Source organism: Polychytrium aggregatum, assembly GCF_025602895.1.
Source record: "Polychytrium aggregatum strain JEL109 chromosome Unknown BJ171scaffold_7, whole genome shotgun sequence".
Taxonomy (NCBI): domain Eukaryota; kingdom Fungi; phylum Chytridiomycota; class Chytridiomycetes; order Polychytriales; genus Polychytrium; species Polychytrium aggregatum.
Window position 1 is genome coordinate 162,160 of NW_026516209.1, and position 18,592 is coordinate 180,751.

Here is an 18,592-nt window from a genome sequence, read left to right on the forward strand (position 1 = left end):
ATATGTTGCCGTTCTCGCATGTGGCGCCAACCGGACATGGTGTGCATGCCGAGTTGTAGTTGAGGTTGTAGGTTCCTGTCCCCGAGGGTCAGCAGTGGGGAGATGTCAAGAATGGCATTCTGCAAACTCGTTGGACATGCATGAATGCCATGGACGATCGTCTCCCGAGATAGGAGACACGGTCAGACCTACCAGCGGGGCACGGAAAGCATATCTGCGATGCCGTTCCGCTTGAATAGGGCTGCCAGCCTGGCGGGCATGCTGGAATTGATGCACTGTGGGGTCAGTTGAGAACGACTTCATTGAGTGGCGAGTGCTCGTCACTCACCAGCGGTAAGTGAGTCCGACGGAACCTGGACCAGTGATGCGAGTGGCGATGAGAAAACGCAGGCGGTGGAGTTTGTGAGTGAGTGTGCGGATTTCAGGAGCTCACAGCCACGTGGTGCCAGATGGAGCAGAGAGATCAGGGTAGATCATGGAGGCCGACGGAAAGTCAAGCGTGCGATACTACAGAATGGAGTGCGGCGCACCCAAGCAACCAAGGGAGCGGATGCTCACCTTCGACGATCCGTCATTGTTGACGAAAACACATCCCGGACATCCCAAGTCGATTTGATTTTTGAAGTAAGTTGCAACAGCTTGGGTCGTTAGGGAATCGTTTGAGATGGCATTTGTTACTTCGATCAGCATCTCACGCTATAGGGCATGTTGTGTTAATCAAGTCGGACACAGACAGCAGCACAATGAATCCACATGCCCATGAGGTTGCCAAGAGTCGAGCTTGGATAATACAATGTATTTGCGGCTGTGGCACCTAGCACTGGGCTCAGACTTACTCTCAAACATCCGTTGGCATCGAATATCAAGTATCCAGCTGCCCCATCGAAGGTTTTGTTTTTGAGATAATCCAGAGGATAAGAATAGTTCGTGGACAGTAGCTCCAGAAGTGGGGTATTTGGGTATATCTGCATGAGATCGGTCTGCAAGAAGGGAACCAGTGAGATGCAGGGCACCCAACGGTGACTGGCTCTGCTGTGCCCAAGATTTGCGGCTTTCATCAGCACGGCCTTACCCATGCCAAGGCTAGCAGATACACCGCATCATAGACCAATCTTGCGCAATAGTATAAACGAGCGATTACAGATGCGGTGAGTGGCTGAGGGTGTTGGACCGACTTTTGATGCAGTATCTGGGGCAGTCCCTAACCTGTATGGCCAGTCGCTTCCATCGTCATAGAGAGTCGGATACATGGTATCGTTTAGCAGCGAGAGAGCGTTCCACTTTTTCTCGAACTGCGAGTATCCTTTCCCGAGAGTGCTATTTTGGCCCGCTGATGTTGCGATTTGTTGTCAGCTCTCGATTGAATCAGTCGGTTTTGATGCTTCTCTCAACCGATAGAACAAGGGCACGACCAACCTACATACCAATTATATATCCACGCACGACTATCCCAGGGTCATAATCAAACCAGGAGAGGTTTTGATATGTTACGTATGGCGAATTGAGGCCCTAAATAGCACAGATGACTCAATCAAAACAGCCGCGAGATCTCAGCCGTATATCGTCGGCCACGGTCGGCGCACCTACCATCCATACGTAGGACGAGCCAACGAGGCCATTCTCATATGCTGAAAAATACAAATCCGAGGCGTAGTCAACCGTGGCGGCGACAAAGATGATCTTTGCTCCTGACCTTTTGAGATTCTCCAACGGAATGGCCAGATCGGAGCGGCTTCCCCGCGTGGGGCCATAGAATCCCTGCAGTGGAACCAACCATCTCTCTCAGCAACGACAGAGCCGATCGAATGCCAATTCATGTCGCGCAGAGCAGCCATATCGATACTCCGCGCCAAAGAAGCATCGCGATCCGTGGTGAACACACCTGCTCGAGCACAATGTTGAATCCCATTAAGTTGGCGACGGATTTGAAATCGACACTCCCTGTGTCATGGAGTGCCAAGTCAGACTCGAGTACTTCTCTGGAGCTACACACAGTCCAAACTCGCAGCCATTGCATCTTGCACCTCCACTCGTGTTGCAACGATTCAAGGCATGAATCAGCCCCCACAACGGCCTGTTGTCCTACCAGTAATCCCAAACTGGTCTCGTCCGTATAAAATAGCAATCTGAGAGCAAGCGATTCATTGCAAATCAGTGAAATCGATCATGTTATCGTGGATTGGATGCTGGTTGCACTTCAGGTAGATGCATTGCTCGGTGGCATGAATCATACCGATCTCCAACCCATTGCCCAAGCATAGCTGAGCAGAGCTTCGCTGCTGACCAGACTTGGTTCGATCAAAGCCACAAAAGTCTGTGACCAAAGGCGGCGTCAGCGAAGCGTCCGACTCTCAATGTTTTGCGTTTGAGTCATATATACCGGATAGGCTGTTCGATCTGTGAGTATCGTGGCTGATGTTTCGAGTCCGATATGCGGAATCTGCGAGAAGACAGCGACACATCCGTGAGTGCGCAGAGCCGAAGGCGCATTCGTTGGTGTGAATCGGAGGGAGTTGGCGTGAATCCTGGAGAGTATGGATTGAAGTACCATTATACCTTGTAAAAGCCTGATATCGTTGCTTCGTATTGATTTTGCTGCAAACAGGAGCTGCGGTCAGATGGATCGAGCGAGCACGGCACGATACTGCATACACGGAGTGCCGACAGCGCACCTGGCTAAACGAGTCGCCGATGACGGCTTTGATGTTTTCATTCTGGAGCATATCTAGGAGTCCAACGCTGCGTGATAGAAGCGCACGATGCGTGTGTCAACAGACGGTTTCGTTTAGCATGGGACCGAGACATTCTGCAGATGCGACTGGAAGCCGTGAGAGTAGTGTCGATGAGTGCAGCAAGAGAGTAGTCAGAGAGCCTCACATTCCGTCCCATATGTTTCCATGACTGTCCCTGACCACAGCTGAGAGCGTGACATCTGCGATCCAGCACGATATGGGTGAGAATGCTGCTCGGAAGGGGCCGAGTCAGCGCAGGCGGTGATGGCGGAGGACAGCAGCTCATGGCGACGACAATGCGAGCTGGATAGACGAGGAACGCATTGGAAACCAGCAGCCGCGTGACATACTTGGCATGATTGTCGAGCTATTGTTGATCTCGTCGATGGCCAGCTGCATCGCCTGGAAAATGTATTGGCCTTGCAAAAACTCTATAGATTCGATCTGGTAGTTGAGACCGATCTTGATGGCGATGGTATTGTTTCGCGCGGCAGATCTGCTTCTGGGCAGGAACGTAACAATGAGGATCGCCAGCACAAGGCCGGCAATGCGAGGCATCTCGCAGCTGGATGGAGATCGATCGAAAGACTGTGACCTTCTAGAGCCAGGAGGAGAATCGATTCTGGATCACAGTGAGGCCCCTCTGGGCTCAACCGATTGCTATTTTGAAACGGGACATCACACACGGACGACTTGCATGGCGTGCATGGCTTGTGTGAATCAGACGACCCCCGGTTCACATCCCCAGCCCATGTCCTCTTGGTTCACCCAGATCTCTCCTTCTCTCGATCCAGTCCGATCCGAATCCGCTCTTCCACTCCCCAATATGGAGACTCTGCGCAACGTCGTCTCCGGCCTCTCTCAGCGATTCTATGCCAACGCAGAGATCCTCCACAGGATTGTCTCTGGCCAGGGGCCTCCCGAATACGCCTTCAATCCCGACGATTCGAACTCCATCCATGCAGCTATCCGCGAGTTTCTCAAGGATTCACAGAGTTTCTACAAGGCGGTAGGACTATAAAGCCACTCCTTGAAACTTCGCATCGATCATGGATATGGCGAGCAGCCCCACTCCTTGATCATCCATCCATCGTATGGCCTTGGACAAACGATCTGCGCAACAGCGATCCGCATTGATCTGAAAGCACTGCGTTGGGATCTGACAATACCACATGCTCTGAAACTCTGCTCGTTTGTAGGTGGACTGGACCGAGCCCTTCCTGCTTGCTTTCGGGCTCCTGCACATCGCCATATTTATTGCAGCCCTGTTGGCTAGAAAGTCGCTGAACGGGACGATCGTCGTCTTCTTTGCCATCGGTATGGCACTGTCACCAGCTGCTGGCCCGATCAGCATTGTTCAAGACTTGGCTTTGGGGTCTGCAGTCTCTCGCAAGGCTCCCATATGCAAGACTTGGGCTCACCATGATCATTTCTCCTTCGATGGCCGATGCGCACTTCAGGGCTACTCATTATCCTGGGCGAGCCGCTCAATCGCCTGGCATCCAAACACCATGCCGCATTTGCCAACACCAACTATTTCGACGCCAATGGGGTCTTTATGACGACGGTGTTTTCACTCCCGCTCCTGATCAATATGCTGGTTGTCTTGGTGAGCGCTGGACCAACTGCTCTGTCTCGGCATCCGAGGAGCAACCGATCCTTCTGTCAGCGGTGGATTTGCCTGGTTGGAGGCTCCACCGTTCACCTTCGGTGCATGTCGTCCTTCGATCCCTGGATACGACGACTGAATTTCCATGTCTCGACCGACAGATCGTGATGCTCGGCCATCTGTTTTCAGTCATGGCCAAGGCTAAGGCCGCCCAACTCAAGTCCCAGAATCACAGCAACAAGCGCAAGAGTGACTGAAACATGCACCAAGCGAGCTCGGCTACCCATGGATCGTTGCAGTTCTCTGACAACATCCATGCGAGAGAAGCAGTCTCGGGCTATAATTGCATGACACTGGCAGCATCGGCGGAATGAAGCGATGTACTCTTCTTCCACCGATGGTGAGGGCCCCTTCAACGACTCTGCACCCATGCTGATCTGGCATATACTTGTATGATTCGGTCACCGCCTGCGACATCAATATCCACCATCACGCTCACTTTATGAATGAGCCCAACCACGACGGACAAGCAATAGTAATGTTGCTGCAGATAATCACAGATGGCTCTCAAAGCGTGCACTGTCCCGGGTGATCTGCACCGACTTTATTCTATGATGGCGATTTGCTATATCTGCGATTATGGCATTCCAATCGAGCGGCGTCCCGCTATTCGGCGAGATTCACGGGATTGGGAGCACGAGATGATCTTCGAAAGAATCTCTTGAACTTGAACCCACGCCGATACGATTGGTATGTTGAGGGCCGCCAAATTGACCCCGAGTCACCCGGGAGTAGTAAAGATGGCCATCACACAATGGTTAGTAGGCGATATGCTGCCATCCATGCATAGTGGACTTGAGGCCAGAAACTGCACCGATTACCCCGGAGTGCACGAAGCGAGTGCTTACAGATTCGAGGACAGCGAGCCTCTTCTTCTTGTCCTTCTTGGATTCGGTGCCCATGTTCTCGAGAGCAGCTCCGATAGCCTCGATCTGTGAACGGTCGGATTGGCGACTTGTTATCACTGGTTGTGCACGGTCGCTGACAGAAAAATTGACTCCATACCTCTGTATCGGTGGCGTTCAATGGGGCCTTCAGCTTGTGGATGCCTTCGGCACCTCTGACTGCTGCGGCCATCTCGCGATTGCCTGCCCTCTCTGCGACCTTGGAGATGATCTGGGCGACATCAGGCAGGAGGTTGATGGCCGTTTCGTCGCTCTGCAGCGCGAGAAGTGACTTGTCCGCGTTCTGGTAGCCATGGCGTTAAGCGTGAGATTATAGAGTTCGTTGGCTGTCGATAAGCCAAACATTGACCAGAGACACCACTCAGAGAGCCAGAACGCCTGCGGGACATATTTTCGAACCAGAATACCCGAATCGATTGTCGGAGGCTCACCTGAGGCGACGCTCCAGCTCCAGCTCCAGCTGGAGGGGCGGACGCACTGGGAGCTTTGCCATTGGCATTGTGATCACCAATGGAGGCAAGCACCTGTCAGAAACGACATCGGAGTGGGTCGTAGAAATGAGTCAAGGGCATAATGAGGCGACCGGGCCGTCCATATAATTTGATTTGAGTGCGGTTGGTTATCGGGTCTACAGGCGCGGACTCCCTACGCTCCATGGTGCCGCAGTAGCAGCCCATCCATGGCGATACTCCCTCTCGATAAAAACGCACCTCCTGGGGCGATAGGTCCGTGTAGCTCTTCTTTTTGGCCTCCGGGAAGATGAAGCAGTTGTTCTCAAAGCCCTGGAGTAGATATCACCGTAAGTTCTGGGACTCTATCGATAGTGGGCGATGCGGCCAGGTCAAGCTGTCGCACATGTTCATTGAAGTGTAGCAATTAGGAGAGGGCTTACTCGCTCGTCTTTGCACTTTGGTTCCTTTGGATCGGCGAGCCACACCCCGTCGACGATGTATTTATAGGCTACTCTGTGTCCAGCCTCAAAGCTATCGTCTTCAAACTGGATTTCGGTTTCGAAAATATCGCCGGTGTTCTTGAGGTAGTGGGTTCCATTCCAGTCGTCCCACTCGCCAGTGATGATCACCTGAGGGCAAGATTGGGCCGTATGTATAACGACATCAGCCAGTGCAAACGATTGATAGCGCACGAAGGAAGGATGTGGCAGCAAACGGCAGCCAAACAAGATCAGTTCAGGTCTGTGCTTCCCGATTCGCCAAGTCTTTGGTGAGCAAGCTCAAGTGGCAAGACCACTGTGGGAGTGCCCGCACGGGAAGGTGGTCTAAGGGCATACCTGGGAGGCTGTGTCTGCCGGCCATGAGAATCTGTGGGAATACATGCCGCTGGACGGCTACGGAAGCACATCTGCAGCATCAGTCGGCAGTGAATCAAGAATGCACCGGCGGATCAACAGATTTCAAATATATGGCGAACTTACACGAGGGTTGGGGGCTCAAATGGCAACGGTTTCAATTGGAGACGGACGACGGAGGTCGAAGACCTACGATGCACGGTGATGAGCTGATCGAGTCTGCACAGAGTTAGAACGCGCGTGAGTGCAGTCAGCGGTCGTTCCAGACGACAAAGCGAAATCGGTTGGCCATGGTCGGCAGCTCACTTGAGAGGAATGAAGCTCAGTCCCCCCCCCTTCTTTCCCCTCACTCTCGTGAGCCCAAAGAAACGCGGCTTACTTGATAGGACGCCGTGGGAGCGGGTCTGAGGCAGAAGAAACAGGCAAGACAGAGGAGGCACAGATAGGGTTGAACAGTGAGCACCGACGGCAAACTTTAGTGGGCGTATGGATAGACGAACAGACGAAGGGACGAACAGACGAATAGACGAACGGATGGAGAGCAGTCGAAGGGAGAGCGCAGAAGGCGGCGTGGGGCAGGCAAAATGGGTGCGGGGTGGGAGGGGTCTTCGGACTCCCACAAGTATCCGTTTGGCAAGCGGGGCGGCTTCTCACGAGGACGCTGTGTGGGCCACTGCCCGGGCCAGAGCCAGCACTGCTGGCCAAGCGCACTAGATAGAGCGAGCACTCTGAAACGAAACACTGCATTGGCGGTCCTCCACTGAGAAAGAACCCGAGGCGCCTGAGACCGAGCTCAAAGTGGTCTTGGAGTATCAACTGAAGCCACGGTCCCTCCGCGGCAAACAGGACAGCCAGATATCATCATCAGGGAGGAGCAGTGATGGGTGGGTAGGCTCAATAGCGGCGGTGTGGAGCCGCATGAGGCTCGATTGATGAGACTCGATTGAAAAGATCGCTTTGATCTCACGCTTCTGTTCCGCCAGCGCGCGGCACCAAATCGGCAGCCAAGAGCTCCATCCCAATCTGGCACCCATCTGCTTCATCGCTCTCGGGCTGGACAGGACACTCCCAAGCACCTCTGGCGCATCGGCTGACGCTGCCGCAGGCATTCGGCAGCACTGCTTTCCTTGCGCTCTCGACTGGGTACCGGCCCAATGGCGAGCCGAGACCATTCGATCAAAAACAACCTGGGGCAGCAGCTCCAGCAGCTCAAGAAGAGCGACCATGACCGCTCTGTGCAGGGCCACCCTATCGTTGCTGGTCGGGGCAATGCCGGCGCAGGTGCAGCAGCAGTATCGGAAGACACTGCTTCCACTCAACCCAAGTTCAGCTTTGCCCAGCTGGGAAATCGTGTGGGTCCGATGATGCCCAGCTCGCAGCCGTCGAGGTATCGCTTAGATCGTGGAGAGGATGCACCGGACGAAGCTCCGTTTGCCTCGAGCGGAGCAGATCGTTCGATAGTGCACATGGCTGTTGCCTCTGGGATTGGTTTTTTTCCAACAGAGTTCCTCAGCGGCCTGGGCCCCACGCTAATGTGCTGGAGCAAACCATCGTCATTTGCCAGATCTTTCAGTTTCAGCCATCCATCCACCACGGCAGCCCCCAAATCTGCGGTGGGTATCGTCTCCGCACCACTGCGAATCCAGGACGGCTCCCTGCAAGCCATCTGGCTCTATCGATCCATCATCCAATTGCATCGCATATGCCCAGATGTTCTTGTAGCAGCCTTGGTTGGTCGCTGCATCGGCTCTGGCCTCGAAGGGGGTGTGTGTGCAGTTTGCAGAGTCAATCGACATCGACGGCACCTGATGCGATTCGCTGTTGTGGCCTGAAAGTGCTGATGATTTCTGACGAACTATCGTGGGGCATCGGCATTCCGCTTCAAAGACCCGCCCTGCTGCTCCGCCGCCCGTATCGACAAATCGAAGCAGCGCAGACAAACCAACCCCGCCATGGCAGGTCCAAGCCAATTCCAATGCCACCGTCGATCTCGATGCGAATGCACCAACGCTGGCAGCAGCAAGTGAGTTGAGCCGTGCTGGCTGTCTCCAATGCCCAAGTCATCCGATGCCCAGATTGGAATCGCAGTTGCGATTGCGGCCCTGCGATTGCGGCCCTGCGATTGCGGCCCTGCGATCCTTGTCTGGCATCTACGACTCACGATATCGTTTGTCCGATCTCCCTTTCGACGCTGGATAGCACACCGGGGCAGCACAACAGGGCCCTCCAGTGCTCCAGCAACCCGTCCGCAGCCCAAGCACCACGGGGATGCCTCTCGTTTGGTTCGGCACGACAGCTGGGACGATCTCGACGACGACATGTGGCAGCAGGTAAGCCCACGGCTGCCAGCAGACCCAGGGTGCTTCGCATGGTGCCGAGACAAGGTGCCGGCACTTCCTGACGCTGCTTGGACTTTAGATGGACCAAGACGTCGCAGCATCCATCATGCTTTCGCCCGAGCCTTCTCGGAGCACTGGCCAGTCTTCAGCAAAGCAGGCAAGCCATGAGATGTTGTGTCGATGAGCCTTGACTCCAGAGGCGAGGGTGCTGTCGACAGAGCCAGCGCTGACTCGGCGGTCAACACCGTCGCCACTCTTTCGTTGTGGCTGTTCAGACGAATGTCCAAGATTTGCAGGATCGATTGGCTGCGCTAAACGGCCGATGGGTCCAGATTCTAGAAGGCCTGGTTCGGTTCGTCGAGGACGACGACCCGACCGAAAGCGATCTGCTTGAGAAAGCGGCCCTGATTTCGGAAAAGTAAGGACGTTGTCTCCCGACAGTGCTCGTTTGCGACCGCCGAAATCGCCACTCTTGGCTGCATGACTCACAACGAACGCTCGATTTGCGCTGGTCGGATTCCTCGGTTTAGGAAAGCACTTGCCCCCAGAATCGACGAGCTCAAGGCTCAGATCCGCTCGCTGGAGAAAGCCTCGACCGCAGACGCCACTGCAACAAACAGCTTGGGATCGCTATCGAATCGGCAATCTGCCACAAGGTTGTCTGTCGCATCGAATTCAGCATCGGTATCGGCATCGGCATCGACATCTCGGTTTCCTCCGCCGGTGGTGGCTTCGTCGCGCGCATCCGGAAGCAGGATCTCGCCACCCAACGCCGAGCAGATGTCGCCGCTGGCATCCGACAGCGGATCTAAATCGATCACAATGCTAGCAACTGCATCGGCCAGAAGTATCGAGAATGCTGCTCACTCAAAGCCCGGACCTTCAAGAGCCTTGCAGCGCGCCCCGTCGCCAGCACCGCCGCTGAACGGCATGCCCATTCCGGCAGACATAGACGAATATTATTGCCAGGACGACTTTATCCCCGATGAGGCATTCTGTGACGACTGGCCCGATGTCGATGATCCCATTATCCACGACTATCAAGACATGGATATTGGCGTCGGCTCGTCAAAGGGAACTGGTCCCCTGCCCGACGCCTCGAATCGACCCTTGGCCATCGCCAGTGCAGCATCGGCCACTTCAAATGTGCCGTCGACCACCCCTTGGTCTACCACAGCGCTTGTCGGGGCAGCGACATGTACCAGGAAAGCCGCCGCCGCTGCTGGAGGTCCTGCAAATCCCACAAAATCCTTCGGTCTCTCGACAGGCGATGGCTTTCAAGCTGCACATGGCGGCACGAACTCCGCGAGTCGCAGCTTCCTCAAGCCCAGTTCCGCCATTAACCTGGACCGGCGGCCGCTCAATAACTCTGGCGCGATAGCCGAAGTGATCGAAGAGGCTGAGCCAGACCAATCTGAAGATAGTACGCATCAAATCCAAACCCGCGCACCAATCGGGCATCTCTAGAGCCTCTGGGTGGACCTGTATATGGGCGCGATGAGGATTTGAAAGCTACAGTGTATTCAAACTTGCGACACACCAGGTGATTTGCTGCCCAACACAGCCGCTCTGTAGCTCATTCCTGGTCTGTCATTCCCCTCCTGTGCCAGGTCGGATATATCCGTGGTCTGCTGAAGTCAACTGGGCATTGCTGAAGCAGTTTGGACTCAAGCAGTTTCGCCACAACCAACTCGAGGCAATCAACACCACACTTTCGGGCAAGGACTGCTTCATTCTGATGGTTTGTTGAGTGCCGCTCTTGGTCACGATGTCGGCATGAGGCGATTGATGCGAGGTAGCTCGCTCTCTACGTGATATGGCCTATAAAACTCAGCTTCCGTTGCAATCCTTCGCTCCACCATCGACAATCGTCCACTCTGGTGCGCATCCGTTCTCGGCTTCGTTTTTCGTCTGAAACAGCCGACGGGAGGTGGAAAGAGTCTGTGTTATCAGGTAGGCATGGAACGAATATGTGACCCTTGGACTCTGTTCGAGTAGCAGCCTCAACCCACGGCTCGAGCAGCGAGTGGGGCACTCTTATCGCAAAGTCTGTTTGATATTGCCTCCGCCCATGCTGCCTCTTCTCATACCGATTCCTCTGATGCGGTGCGGCTGCTTAGCTCCCAGCCATTGTCTCCAAAGGCGCAACGAGAGGACTGACAGTAAGATCTGAGCCACCACCGAGGATCGCGCCGTTGATATTCGGCATAGCATCGGCCCGCACCATGTCATCAAACTAGACATATACGCCAGCACTCACCGCCATTTCAATGCCATCTCAGGTTGTCGTGTCGCCTCTCCTGTCGCTGATGCAAGATCAGGTAACACACCTGCTCACACTTGGTATCCCAACAGCCATGCTCAACAGCACGCTAACAGAAGCAAAGAAAAGCTGGCTATTTGATGGTGAGAGCCGCAACCCCGGTCCAGTACTGCGACTGTCGCTGCCTGTTATGAGCGACATGGCCATAGCCGCAGCTCTTGTGACTCGTTTAGCAGATCCCCTCCTCGCCCGGCTGTTTCTGCCCTCGATCGACCAAGGGGTGTTCGTGTGAATAGGCGCGAGCTTACTGACGAATCGTTTACCTCTTGACAGAGCTCTATGCCCCTGAACTCCGCCCCAAGCTCCTCTATGTCACTCCCGAGATGCTCACCCGCAGTAACAAGTTTCGGAGCGCGCTGACGCATTTGTACCAAAGAAAACTTGTGGCACGGTAAGGCATTGCTGCGTCTGCATCGATATCCGAGATAGGGATCAGGTCGCGAGTAGGGCCAGGGAGTCAGAGTATGGTTACAAAACAGCGTGTCTAACCGGCCGTGTGCCTACATTTGGATTGGAAGCTTTGTGATCGACGAAGCGCACTGCGTTAGTCAGTGGGGCCATGATTTCCGCCCAGACTACAAGGTGAGTCCGCAGCTACTTGCTGGTTTGTTCAGACGTACCGCTTGCTCGCTCGGTCTGGGGAGGGGAGTTGAACTGCCCCCCCCCCGCAGTGGCACATCATCGCGGCAACATTCAATGGCCTATTCGCGCAAGGTTTGTTTCGCGAAAATGGTGCTAATATCGCTTACTCTTTTCCCGCCTTTCCTCGAAGGATCTCGGCTTCTTAAGGCGCGAGTACCCCAATATCCCAATCATGGCGCTCACAGCCACGGCCAACGAAAAGGTCAAGAGTAAGTATCTGTTGATGGCGCCTTCCAGCAAGCCTCGTGTTGTGCCCATAGCACTCTTCAGGCGAGTTTGCAGCCTGCTGCGTGCCGTGGACCAAATCCTAACAGCAGCTCTTTGGACAATTCCAGTCGACGTTCAGGCTTGTCTCCAGCTACAAAACTGTGTGACATTCGTGCAAAGTTTCAATAGAGCCAATCTGAGGTACGTCGAGGAATGCAGGCAATACACCCGGCAAGATCAGTCCGCAGCATCAAGCCCCACGGTGAGGATGGCACTAATATTCTCGGTGCAGGTACGAAGTACGGCCCAAGAACCGAAGCATCGACGATGACATCGTCGCCTTCATCAACACATTTTATCCAGGCAAATCGGGGATCATTTACTGCACCTCGAAGCGGTCGTGTGAAGAAACGACGGACCGACTCAATGTAAGTCTTGTATCGAGTGTGAGTGGATGCGAGGAGTAGACCAAACGGCTGTTGCTGTTGCTGTTGCTGTTGCTGTTGCTGTTGCTGTTGCTGTTGCTGTTGCTGTTGCTGTTGCTGTTGCTGTTGCTGTTGCTGTTGCTGTTGCTGTTGCTGTTGCTGTTGCTGTTGCTGTTGCTGTTGCTGTTGCTGTTGCTGTTGCTGTTGCTGTTGCTGTTGCTGTTGTCGTACTTTGCGTGCTTATCATATGTCACGGTCTGCCCATGCCCGCGCCAATTGTCAGAATCGTTACGGTCTCAAGGCTGCCTTCTACCATGCTGGCCTCGACAAACAAGACCGACAACGCATCCAAGAGGAGTGGATTATGAACAAAGTTCTCATCATCGTGGCCACAGTTGCCTTTGGCATGGGTAAGCTGTGTCTTGGGCATCAAATGATCTAGCAGAGATGCATAGCAAGGGAGCCACGGTGGACAAGAGTAAAGTTGTGGTTGTGACGATTTGGTTGCTTTCTTCGCCTATGTCGTGTTGGTTGTCGCGGGTGGTGCTGACTCTGACTCTTCACAATCTCAGGCATCGACAAGTCAGATGTTCGATTCGTGATCCACTACTCACTTCCACAGAGCATCGAGGGGTACTACCAGGTACAGATGCAGCCGCAGTCGACACGGGTGCGCCTGGGGTTCCAACAGCGCTATCTAAGCACAAACTGACCGTGTCTCGGTTCATCGTGCCCAGGAAACAGGACGGGCTGGTCGAGATGGCAAGGAATCGACCTGTGTGCTGTTCTACTCCTACCGAGACAAACACGTGGTGAGTGTCTCCAAATGCAATCAGAGGGCTGGTGCCCAAACATTGCGTGCGCTTAGTCGAGTTCTAACGATGGCACTGATGATGACTCGGACCCATCCGCAACCGTCACCCAGATCGAGACGCTCATCGACCGAGGCGAGGGGAGTGCCGACCAGAAAGAGGTAAGTTGAGGGAGGATGTCGTCCGAGACCGGAAGTGAGTCTGCTATTTACGGGGCTGCCACCAACCCAAAGCCAATACAGCCGTGGATTGCATGTACATGAGATCGGGCCAAGCAAAGACTGATCCGACGTTGCCCCGCGGTCTTTGTCAATCACGGCTTTTGTTAGCGTCAACGCAACAACCTGCGCCAGATGATTGCCTACTGCGACAACCAAGTGAACTGCCGGAGAGAGATTGTACTGCAGGTATGTTCTCCTCTATCGGCATCGACCCAGGAGCGGCCGATCGTGCATGTAGCGGAAGCTTACAGGCCACGCAATGTTGGTCTTTACTCCCCCACCGCTATCTGCAACAGTACTTTGGAGAGCGCTTCGACAAAGTACTCTGCAATCGCACCTGTGACAACTGCCGGAATGGCACCACCTATATCATGCGTGACGTCACGAATGCGGCCATCGATCTGGTCAAGTTCGGTAGGTGCTGCTTACCCATTTTACACCCGAGTCGAATCGACGGACGACATTGCTGCCGATGCTATGCAAAGTATAAATCCACAAGCAGCAGCCCATTCCACGGTCTGCTCACGCAACCGTTGCGCTTTTCTCCGGGGCTTGCACTTGCAATCCTCTGCGCTGCCAGTCCAGTCCGTGCGATCGCAGAGAGTCACATTGAACCATGTCATTGATGTGTACCGCGGGATGAAGCGCGCCAAGATTGTGCAAATGGGCCACACGAATCACGAAATTCACGGCAAAGGTACCACTCTGTGCCATCATGGTGTCGCCGTATGGGCATATGGACATGTGTCTGGCCGCCGCGACCCTTGCTTGCATGTGGCCATGGGTGTATCTGCGCTCAGGATCGCTGACGCTTGAGCTGTTTCGTCTTCTACTTGGCACGGTTGAACGTAGGAAAGCACTATAGCAAGTCGGATCTCGAGCGTATATTGCACGAGCTGACCGCGCGTGATGTGCTGGTGGAGAACTGCCAGCGAAATCAGCAGGGATTTGTGACAGCGTATGCGCAGGTATGAGCACCCATCGAGGAACGAAGGACGAAGGCGAGCTCGACCCATCTGTGCCTCGGCCACGTCTGCGCCAATGAGTTCCTCCGCATGCTCACTCAGCCACCCAGCCGGCTCTTCACCCTGAGTACTCACTTGCGTTTGCTCTGCACTTGCATTCGGCCGACTTCTGCAATCATTATATTGGGGGGGGGGAACCAACACAGGTGGGTAGGAACGGGGAAGCACTGCTGCGGCACCAGCTCAACATCGCTGTGCCGTTCATGAATGAAGATGCCGCTCCTCAGACAACGAGCACGACGGGGCCTGCACCCGCGACAAACGCTGCGCCTGGCTCTTGGATCCACAAACTACCGACCCGATCCAAACGGAAGACTGCTGTGGCGTCGGATGTCGATGACGACGATGACGACGAGACCTACGTGGAGAGCGAGATGGCCGAAGTCAGGGCCGCCAGAACCAGAGGGACCACCAGAGGGGCTACGACCCGATCCACCTCGAAGCGAACAAGATCGGCCGCTGGCGGCCACGTAGAGGTGTCTGAGACACCGCCACCAGAGCCACCCCAGATCCAGGGCATCAAGAGCAAGTGCTTTGACGAGCTCAAGCGTCTGAGGAATACGGTAAGGATGGACCGAGTCTCCGGCTTTGACATGGTTTCGAAGAGAAGGTGGATTCGTGGACATGGCCTGGTGTCAGAGATTGCTGTCGGTGGATGCGCGTACGTCTTCAAACAACGCAGCTGATCTGTACCCGATACTGACTGGCTGTGGATGCCAAGCAGTATGTCCAGAGGCTCAAGTGCAAGCCGGAGAGCATATTTACCGATTTTACACTCGGCGAACTGGTGAGTGGCCATATTGGTATTCAAGAAGCAGAGTCGTTGCGAGAGCAGCGATCGTACTGACAGCGGCTGGGCTCCTGGGCACTGATGCGCTCACGACTCTTACCACTTTGTGCGCTTCACGATCTGACCCTTTGGCCTTGACGTTGCACAGTCGTCCAAGCTGCCAACCGGCATTATGGAATTCCTGAGCATACCCTCCATCGACGACGACAAATTTGAACGATATGGCCGGGAGTTTTTGGAGGCCACCAAGCGATATGCACGAATGGCAAGCGAAGCAGCAAAGTCGGCATCTGACGGGCGTGGAGCCCACTCGGCTCAGCTACCAGAGTAAGTCTGCGTGAGAAGAGTACCGTGGCCAAGGCAATGCATCGACAGCACGATGATCGGGCTCGGGTTACGGTTGGGCGGGGGCGAGGCGAGGCGAGGGCGGTGAATGCAAACGCCAGCGGTGCGGGATCTGGGAGCTGTGATGATCGCGGTAGCAGAAGTTGTGGAATTGGGACGGCGGCAGTGGTGGTCGTAGCGCAGCTTCCTGGTGCTGCGACGGGCTGAGGGCGAGCGCTAGGCCGCATGAGTAACCGACAGATTCCTTGTTGCGACTTGCCGCGGACACTACAGAACATCACCGCACTTTGCAAGCGGCGCCGGTGAGTCTGTCAGGCCGTTTTGGGTGCATGTGTGTGGCAGGCTCTATGGAATGGTGCGCAGAATATGCCATGTCTCAGGGAAGCGCAAGTGGATCGCTCTGACCAACACCGAAACGTGGCCTGACTCGATCCTTGGTGGATTTGACATTTGTGACCCCAGCAGCAGAGCCTGCTCGCTCGCACAGGCGGCTGCTCCTCGGCGGCCCGAGAATCCAAACCATGCGGCTGCCATAAGCCCTCTCATCAGCTGGAGCAAGTCAGGTTTCATCCATCACGAGCAGCGCGACTTCGACTTCACCCTCGATCCCACATACACATTGCCAACCCATCTCCACAATGAGTGTGACACTCGGAAATGGTGAAGGACACGCGGAGCCGACCGATGGCGACAATGCGCAGGATGTATTGGCGGAAACAGCTGGGTCGGGGAAATGATGTGCGCCAGATGCGAATGGCCGAAGGGAACATGGAAGGTGCTCCTGTATTTCGAGTGGTGGCGTGAGAGAAGAGTTGGGGCACTCTATCCCAGAACCTCAGCCTTGTGAATACATGAGCCACTCCAGGATCGAGGTGAGGCTGGGACCGTGCAAACATGAGTTTCGAGATAGCCCATCCTCCTCCGTTGGTTGACCAAAGTGGTGAGATGCAGGACCGTCATGCGAAACCTCGTATCTATGGGCGAAAGGCCGCGACAGTGTGCGGACAACGTTCTAAGGCGAGGGGATTTGTCGAGATTTTGGCGAATGGGCCTCCGAACAGGATCAAATCAGATTAGGCGGTGGACAAGCCGTCGCAGGATGGGCGGCAAAGTAACAAAAGTGCATCGTCGAGCACAAGCAGCCAAAGAAAAGAGTGGGTGGCCCAGCCTACGGCGGCGGCGAGAGTATGGGGAGCGCTGCCGAGCCCGTCGCTCGACTTGGCAATCTCGCGAAAGCAGATTACGGCTATCGTAGCAGCCCGGGAGCGAGGATCGGGACACGCGATGAATGGCATTGGTAAAGTCGGCGTAGAAGAAGCAGGAGAGGGTGAGGGAGGGAAAGAGGAGGGGGGAGGCGAAGCGATGCTCTAGTTGTGCTCCTTGGCACAGGATTCGAGGTTCGACGAAATCATGGCGCTGAGGACCTGCTCAACAACCGGGAGCGGCGCAGTGGTGAACAGAGTGGCCGGATAGTTCTTGGTGCCCCACTTGGGATGCCGCAGGACTTTGCAGCAGCCGGCGAGGATGGTCTGGTACTTGAGAAGCCGGATTGCGCCGTCCACATCAGGATACAGCGCAGCACCACGGTCCGAATAGATGGGGTATCCCGAGGCCGGGTCGGTCATGTCAGCCCAGTAGCCGAGGGCGGCGATGTTGTCCCGAAACTTTTGGCCAAAAATGTAAATCTGAAGTGGACGGGAAACGCGAATGGAGTCAGAGAGATGCGCACAACAGCATGATGGGCTCAAGACATGATGGGCTCGTGGTCCAGCAAAAGGGCAAATCCACTGCGCTGCGCTGATTCATCGGCCCCAACTCGGGATGGATGGGGCATCCGATGCACTCGCACGGGGAGATGGGAAGTCGCCTACATAGTCGAGCAAGATGTTGCGTTCCAGGTTGGTCTCCGGCGTTACGGCGACCAGGTCGTGGCGCGAAAGCTGGAAGGTGGGAATGACAAGCAATTGGTCGAGGTGCTTGGAGTTCTTGAGTTCCGGAAAGACCAGCGCCAGCTCCTTCTTCAGATGGCGGCCGGGGGTGTGGACGGAGACCTGCATGGTGGTGGAGGTGAGGGAATGGGTGCTGTCTGTAGAAGGCGAGTCGGATGTGGGGTCCGAGTTTGAGTTTGAGCTCGACTTTTTGCAGCTGCCGACGATCTGGGAGTAGTAATCGGACTGTTTCAGGTCCTGGGCGGTGAAGGGGTACCGGAAGACGATGGGCTCGATGAGCTCGACGGGAGGGGCCTTGCGCTCCATGGGGCTGCCGCTTGGGACTGCGGCCAGCGACGGCGAGGGCGAAGGAAGGGTGCAGAACATGGTGTTGGCGAAATGGATCGGAGAAGACGGTAGCGGATGCAGCGGCAGCGTGGAAGAAGGGGAGGGGGGAATGGAATGATCCAGGAAAGACTGATGGTGATCCGGATGGGAGCAGAATGCACACGCCGCGAGGAGACTATTCGACGCAGGAAGCGACGCAGGAAGGCGGGAATAGGATCTCTGCAGCGGATGAGCCGACGAGCCGATAGAACCACCCGCAGAGCCGACGAAGGACTGGCGAGGGACGTGCAAAGGACCTGCAAAGGACCCGCAAAGGACGTGCAAAGGACGATGGTCGGAGATGGGCAGAGACGACGGATTTCAGTCCACAGGGGAGTTTTTATAGCGAGACTGGCGCGAGACGGCGCCGACGGAGCGAGAGCGTGTGTGTGTGGTCGCGCCGCTGTTTGTGTGGGCAGGCGGTGCTGTGTGTGTGTGGGATGCTGGGGCGAGGGGGCGGCGAGGGGAGGGCGAGAGGCTGACGAGAAGCGTCCTTGTCTTGGCTTATCGGTCAGGGCTTGTCACTGTGTGCAGCA

General features: G+C 55.3%; 4 protein-coding genes across 4 annotated transcripts; 2 read left to right on the forward strand and 2 right to left on the reverse strand.

The window, feature by feature from the left end:
• Positions 1-3,558: 3,558 nt before the first annotated feature.
• BJ171DRAFT_578576 (transmembrane protein 18-domain-containing protein) lies at positions 3,559-4,598 on the forward strand (the record flags this gene model as incomplete). Its single annotated transcript, XM_053113894.1, has 4 exons — positions 3,559-3,741; positions 3,932-4,049; positions 4,193-4,341; positions 4,503-4,598. The coding sequence occupies 4 exons, from the start codon at positions 3,559-3,561 to the stop codon at positions 4,596-4,598; spliced, it is 546 nt and encodes a 181-aa protein (XP_052969537.1).
• Positions 4,599-5,007: 409 nt separating this feature from the next.
• On the reverse strand, positions 5,008-6,639 carry BJ171DRAFT_578577 (uncharacterized protein; the record flags this gene model as incomplete). The annotated part of the gene is made up of 7 exons (XM_053113895.1): positions 5,008-5,067; positions 5,250-5,333; positions 5,407-5,589; positions 5,738-5,830; positions 6,017-6,088; positions 6,199-6,387; positions 6,595-6,639. 7 exons carry the CDS (start codon positions 6,637-6,639, stop codon positions 5,008-5,010), a joined length of 726 nt encoding a protein of 241 aa, XP_052969538.1.
• A 1,127-nt stretch (positions 6,640-7,766) lies between these two features.
• Positions 7,767-15,727, forward strand: BJ171DRAFT_578578 (P-loop containing nucleoside triphosphate hydrolase protein; the record flags this gene model as incomplete). The annotated part of the gene is made up of 26 exons (XM_053113896.1): positions 7,767-7,999; positions 8,116-8,229; positions 8,909-8,942; positions 9,227-9,369; positions 9,482-9,607; positions 9,797-10,374; positions 10,562-10,692; positions 10,872-10,904; positions 11,072-11,113; positions 11,234-11,294; positions 11,548-11,665; positions 11,793-11,856; positions 12,047-12,125; positions 12,252-12,324; positions 12,416-12,551; positions 12,832-12,958; positions 13,121-13,191; positions 13,286-13,360; positions 13,474-13,521; positions 13,690-13,767; positions 13,878-13,995; positions 14,162-14,278; positions 14,434-14,549; positions 14,789-15,169; positions 15,331-15,393; positions 15,545-15,727. 26 exons carry the CDS (start codon positions 7,767-7,769, stop codon positions 15,725-15,727), a joined length of 3,342 nt encoding a protein of 1,113 aa, XP_052969539.1.
• Positions 15,728-17,108: 1,381 nt separating this feature from the next.
• Positions 17,109-18,056, reverse strand: BJ171DRAFT_578579 (uncharacterized protein; the record flags this gene model as incomplete). Its single annotated transcript, XM_053113897.1, has 2 exons — positions 17,109-17,426; positions 17,613-18,056. The coding sequence occupies 2 exons, from the start codon at positions 18,054-18,056 to the stop codon at positions 17,109-17,111; spliced, it is 762 nt and encodes a 253-aa protein (XP_052969540.1).
• Positions 18,057-18,592: the final 536 nt, after the last annotated feature.